The sequence below is a fragment of the Gadus morhua genome, chromosome 4, assembly GCF_902167405.1.
Source record: "Gadus morhua chromosome 4, gadMor3.0, whole genome shotgun sequence".
Taxonomy (NCBI): Eukaryota; Metazoa; Chordata; class Actinopteri; order Gadiformes; family Gadidae; genus Gadus; species Gadus morhua.
In genome coordinates, this window is record NC_044051.1 from 3,763,157 (window position 1) to 3,769,487 (window position 6,331).

The 6,331-nt window shown below is 48.5% G+C and overlaps 1 protein-coding gene across 1 annotated transcript in view; it reads right to left on the reverse strand.

Moving 5' to 3' along the window:
* LOC115542660 (laminin subunit beta-1) overlaps positions 1-6,331 on the reverse strand; it is a 46,837-nt gene that overhangs the window by 18,332 nt on the left and 22,174 nt on the right. Inside the window, exons 19-22 of the mRNA XM_030354987.1 lie at positions 5,419-5,650; positions 4,804-4,967; positions 3,968-4,192; positions 2,146-2,363 (exon numbers count right to left, since the gene is read on the reverse strand). Of these exons, the coding sequence (XP_030210847.1) occupies positions 2,146-2,363; positions 3,968-4,192; positions 4,804-4,967; positions 5,419-5,650 (839 nt within the window). The remainder of the gene's footprint in view (positions 1-2,145; positions 2,364-3,967; positions 4,193-4,803; positions 4,968-5,418; positions 5,651-6,331) is intronic.

The following is a 6,331-nucleotide window of genomic DNA, read 5'->3' on the forward strand; positions in this document are numbered from 1 at the left end:
TAACAATGTATTTGCACGGGCATGGCTTCGTATCCGTCTGTATGATCGTTAAAAAAATTCACTAACACACATCCTGCATATATTCCAAGCCTTTCGCACCAAACACATGAATCTAGATATGATCATGACATCATGACGTCATGACATCATGAGATCATGACATCCTTACATCAATAGATTAAGTCGGATGAGACAGAATTTCACACAGAGCTTTAAAGCAAGTCGACTGTTTATAAAGCTCAGGATGCAGCAGCAGCAGCCAGAGGCGCGGGGGACAATAAGGCGTTGTGTTTTGAATCTAAGTGGATTCTCCGTCCCGTCTGGGTTTTTCTAGAGAGGAATGCCTGGTGTCCCAGGGTGCACTTCAGAGACTTCCTTCCTGTGATGGATGACAGCCAGCAAACACAAACGTCCACGATTGCACCACTACCTGTGTTTGTGTGTGTGTGTGTGTGTGTGTCTGTGTGTGTGTGTGTGTGTGTGTGTGTGTGTGTGTGTGTGTGTGTGTGTGTGTGTGTGTGTGTGTGTGTGTGTGCTCAGATGTGTTTGTGTTGGGACGGTTTGTGTGTGTGTTGGGATGACGTGTGTGTGTGTGTGCGTGAGTGTGGGTCGGAACGATGTGTGTGTATTTGTGTGTGTGTGTGTTTGTGTTGGGACGGTGTGTGTATGTGTGTGTGTGTGTGTGTGTGTGTGTGTGTGTGTGTGTGTGTGTGTGTCTGTGTGTGTGTGTGTGTGGGTCGGAACGATGTGTGTGTATGGGTGTGTGTGTGTGTTTGTGTTGGGACAGTGTGTGTGTGCGTGTGTGTGTGTGTGTGTGTGTGTGTGTGTGTGTGTGTGTGTGTGTGTGTGTGTGTTTGTTTTGGGACGGTGTGTGTGTGTGTGTGTGTGTGTGTGTGTGTGTGTGTGTGTGTGACGACAGAGCGAGGTAAAAGCGATTGTGTAAAGGTTTCCAAACAGCTTGAGGTGACTACATCTGTTCAGAATCATCGGATGTGGAAACAACTTAAACCTGAGCCATCGCCTGGATCCTCCATGAACTCTTTTCCACATTTCATTCCGCTCATCAGTCATGAAATAATTCACACAAATATTCGCTTGAGCAAATATTCGCAAAGAATCTGCAAACTAAATCATTTTGTCTTGCGTAATATTGGCACATGGTAATGTTACCATATTTGTAGCGAATATAACTTGATATATATATAGATATATATATATAGATACATATATATATATATATGTATGTGTATTTGTAATAGTTTGAATGGCATGCTTCTTAGAATATGGTTCTAAGAGAATAGTTCCAATAGTATGGTCCTTAGAGAATAGTTTTAACCGTATTGTTCAGAAAGTATGTTTCTAAGAGTGGTTCTCGAAGTGTGGTTCTAAGAGAATAGTTTTAATCGTTTGTTCTAAGATTAAGGTTCCTAGAGTAAGGTTCTTAGAGTATGGTTCTTAGAGTATGGTTATCAGAGTATGGTTCTTAGAGTATGGTTCTTAGAGTATGGTTCTTAGAGGAAGGTTCTTAGAGGAAGGTTCTTAGAGTAAGGTTCTTAGAGTATGGTACTTAGAGTATGGTTCTTAGAGTATGGTTCTTAGAGTATGGTTCTTAGAGTATGGTTCTTACAGTATGGTTCTTACAGTATGGTTCTTAGAGTAAGGTTCTTAGAGTATGGTTCTTAGAGTATGGTTCTTAGAGTATGGTTCTTAGAGTATGGTTCTTAGAGTATGGTTGTTAGAGTATGGTTGTTAGAGTATGGTTGTTAGAGTATGGTTGTTAGAGTATGGTTGTTAGAGTATGGTTCTTAGAGTATGGTTCTTAGAGTATGGTTCTTAGAGTACGGTTCTTAGAGTACGGTTCTTAGAGTACGGTTGTTAGAGTACGGTTGTTAGAGTACGGTTCTTAGAGTAAGGTTCTTAGAGTAAGGTTCTTAGAGTATGGTTCTTAGAGTATGGTTCTTAGAGTATGGTTCTTAGAGTATGGTTCTTAGAGTATGGTTCTTAGAGTATGGTTCTTAGAGTATGGTTCTTAGAGTATGGTTCTTAGAGTATGGTTCTTAGAGTATGGTTCTTAGAGTATGGTTATTAGAGTATGGTTCTAAGAGTATTGTTCTGAGAGAACAGTTCCCCCCCCCCCACACCCACCAAATCACAGGAGGACCCGAAGGCGTGGCCGGGCTCGCAGTCGCAGCTCTGGCAGCCCTCCCCCCCGCCCAGGCCCCAGGTGTCGGGGGCGCAGCGGTCGCAGCTCTGGCCCAGGACGCTGGGCCGGCACGGGCACTGGCCCGTCCGGCGGTCGCAATGGCACCCCCCCTCGGCAGGGCAGGCGCCCGCAGCAGAGCCCAGAGGCTCACACATGCACTCTGGGAGGGGGGGGGGGGGACACAGAGACAGACACACAGACAGACACACAGAGACAGACACACAGACAGAGAGACACACACACACACACACACACAAAGATACACACACACACAGACACACAGAGACAGACACACAGACAGAGAGACACAGAGACACAGACAGAGAGACACACAGACAGATACACACAGAGACACAGAGACAGACACACAGACAGAGAGACACACACACACACAAAGATGCACACACACACAGACACACCCACAGACACACAGAGACACACACACACACACACACACACACACACACACAAAGATACACACACACACACACAGACACACAGATACAGACACACACACAGACACACACACACACACACACAAAGATACACACACACACAGACACACAGAGACAGACACACAGACAGAAACAGACACACACACAGACAGACACAGAGACACACACACACAGACACAGAGACACACACACAGACAGAAACAGACACACACACACACACGCACACAGATACAGACACACACACAGACACAGAGACACACACACACACAGACACAACAGTATAGCAGTTAATACCTTAAGAAAAACACCAAATACATACTATGTTTAAACACGTTAAATACGTTTTTAACAAGGCAACAACGATTGCATTTGGAGCGATTTCAACATTTGTATTTGATAGCTCTTCAAAGGATTCCTTGGTAGATCTGAGATTGTTGGTTTGACCTCCCCTTCTACATGTCACATTCTACATCCACACGGCCTGCCCTACAGGTTTTATAATCCATTTCTTGACTCAATAATAACTTAGTAATTGCAGTTTACTTTCTGTCAGTTTGATATCTATATTTAATAGTTTCCATACCATGTTTATTACTATTTCTATTCATTTTTCCTTAACACCAAGACCAATTCCTTTCTACATGTTCAACTTAAACTGGTAATTAAGTCAAGTATGATTCTTCTCAACAAATACTCCTACTGTTCAGTGGCGGACTCAGACTGTTTGAAGGGCAGGGGTGAAAAAATAAAAAGGGCACATTCTGCACAACGTGGGGCGCAACCAGCGTGCAAAAGCTATGATGCATCGTGTATGGCCCTTTCTCTCGTATTCACCACTCTAGAGGGCACTTTTTCAACCATGGCCGCACTGTAAGAGCATTAAGAGGGCCCTCATTGAGGCTCGTTATCGAATTCTCTTGCTCTGGAAGGTTCAACATCATAATTTATTGTATGAAGGGGCACCAGAGGGCAGCCAATTATTTTTTTCACGTGTAAAGGGCAGCCAATAAGGCACTTTCTCTCGTATTCGCCACCCTTGAGGGCACTTTGTCAACCATGGAGGCACGGCACTGAGTCCGCCACTGATACTGTTGAAGCAAGAATGAAGCAAGCTCATACAACAGGACACACGCGCACACGCGCACGCGCACACGCACACACACACGCACTAAACACACACACACCAGCCAAGTATTAAACACACACAGACGCACGCACGCACGCACGCACGCACGCACACGCACACGCGCACACACACACACACACACACACACACACACACACACACCCGACCCCCAACCCGACTCACTCCTGCAGCTCTGGGTGGTGGCGTTGCCGTGGTAGCCGGCGCGGCAGCGGTCGCAGGCGGGCCCCTCGGTGTGGTGCAGGCAGCGGAGGCACGCCCCCGAGCGCGCGTCGCACGCGCCGGGGTCCTGCAGGTCGATGTTGGCGCTGCACTGGCAGGGCATGCAGCGGCCCCCCGGGACCTGGGGGTCGCCGTAGTGACCGGGGGCGCACTCCTCGCACCTGACACCTGGTGTGTGTGTGTGCGTGGGGGGTTAAAGGTTACAGAGGGGGGGGGGGTTGGGGACCCTAAGGGGCACTAGTTAACACGTTTCACCGTATGGACAGGCGGCGTTATTACGTTTGATGTTCAGTACTTGGCTGGTGTGTGTGTGTGTGTGTGTGTGTGTATGTGTGTGTGTGTTTAATACTTGGCTGGTGTTTGTGTGTTTATACATGGCTGGTGTGCGTGTGTGTATGTGTGTGTGTGTTTAGTACTTGGCTGGTGTGTGTGTGTTTAGTACTTGGCTGGTGTGTGTGTATGTATGTGTGTATGCGTTTGTTTAGTACTTGGCTGGTGTGTGTGTGTGTGTGTGTATGCGTGTGTGTATGTGCCTGGATGTGACTGCATGTGTGTGCATGTATGTGCTTATGTGTGTGTGTGTGTCTCTGTGTGTGTGTGTGTGTGTGTGTGTGTGTGTGTGTGTGTGTGTGTGTGTGTGTGTGTGATTGCATGTGCGTGTGTGTGTGTGTGTCTGTATATGCCTGTGACTGCGTGTGTGTGTGCGACTGCGTGTGTGTGTGTGTGTGTGTGTTACTGTGTGTGTGTTACTGTGTGTGTGTCACTGTGTGTGTGTGTACCTTTGTATCCCGGCCTGCAGGCACACACCATCAGGTCCTGGTCGTGGCGGTGGTAGCAGCCGTCGGCGTGCTGCCGCCGGCTGCCCGGCCCGTCGGGACACATGCACGGGCGGCAGTGCCCGCCGGACCCCAGCGCGGGGTCGCCGTGGTAACCAACCAGGCACCTGGAGACACAGGAAGCACTCCTCAGCGACGCAGTCGGGTAGCATGTTACAAGCGGGGGCAGGGACTGCAGGGAGCGCCAGCACACATGAACCTTCATAACATACATGATCCGCATAATATAATATGTAATAATTAGAGCTGTCAGTTAAACGCGTTATTAACGGCGTTAACGCCATCCAATTTTAACGGCGTCAATTTTTTGATCGCGCGATTAACGGAATTGTATTTGTTTCTAAAAAATAAATAAAAATAAATAATCTTTGGCTCAAAACAAAGAGGCAGTAGCCTCACTGCTATGTTCAAGGCAGTATGTTTGTATGTTCATCGTTTAATTGCACTATAGGCTTTTTTTTTTGTATCGTCCTGTTTTGATCAGTACCTATATGCCAATGTTGCTATCAATAAAAAATGTTTTATTGATAGCAATAAAAGAGGTACCCCCCCCGGTACCTCTCACAGTTGTGTCCGGCGGTGTTCTCCCTGCAGTCCAGGCACTCCCCGGTGTGGGCGCTGCAGAGGGCGCTGTGCCCGTTGCAGTGGCACGGCCGGCAGTGGGGGAAGCCCCAGTGACCCGGGAGGCAGCCGGAGCACTGCCGCCCCGTCGCCCCGGCAACGCACGCGCACTGCCCCGTGGCCTCGTGGCAGAAGGCGTGGGTCGAGCCGCGAGGGTCGCACTCGCACGCTGGGGAGGGGGAGGGGGAGTGTGGGGGGGGGGAGGGGGGGGAGAGAGAGGGTGTGGTGTTCAGATTTGTGTGTTTGATAGGATGATATGTTTGTTGGGATGGTGTGTGTGTGTGTGTGTGTGTGTGTGTGTGTGTGTGTGTGTGTGTGTGTGTGTGTGTGTGTGTGTGTTAGGTGTGTGTGTGTGTGTGTGTTTGGATGATGTGTATGTTAGGTTGTGTGTGTGTATGTTAGGTTGTGTGTGTGTGTGTGTGTGTGTGTGTGTGTGTGTGTGTGTGTGTGTGTGTGTGTGTGTGTGTGTGTGTGTGAACAGATGTTGATCTGGGTTGAGTGCTGTGTGTGTGTGTGTGTGAGAGAGAGAGATGATGGCGCCAGTGTGTCAGGCTCGCCGTCAGGTGCTCTACCTGTTGTGTTTGTTTTTGCTGCTTTTAACGCTTGTACATAACATCAACGCTCTTCTGGTCTATGATCGCCAAACGTTGCTTGATCTGAGAAACGCTGCTATAAATTTTCAAAAATCGGATTATTGTGAAGGGGGGACACCTTTCCCACCGGATCTCCCGGCCGACCTCCGCCGCACGCTTGCTCCACTACCTCGGAGAAGAAGGTACCGGCGACGGGGGAAACGTAGCGGCTATCTCGTGAAGCTGAGGTTGGGGTTGGCACGTCCTGATCGATATGG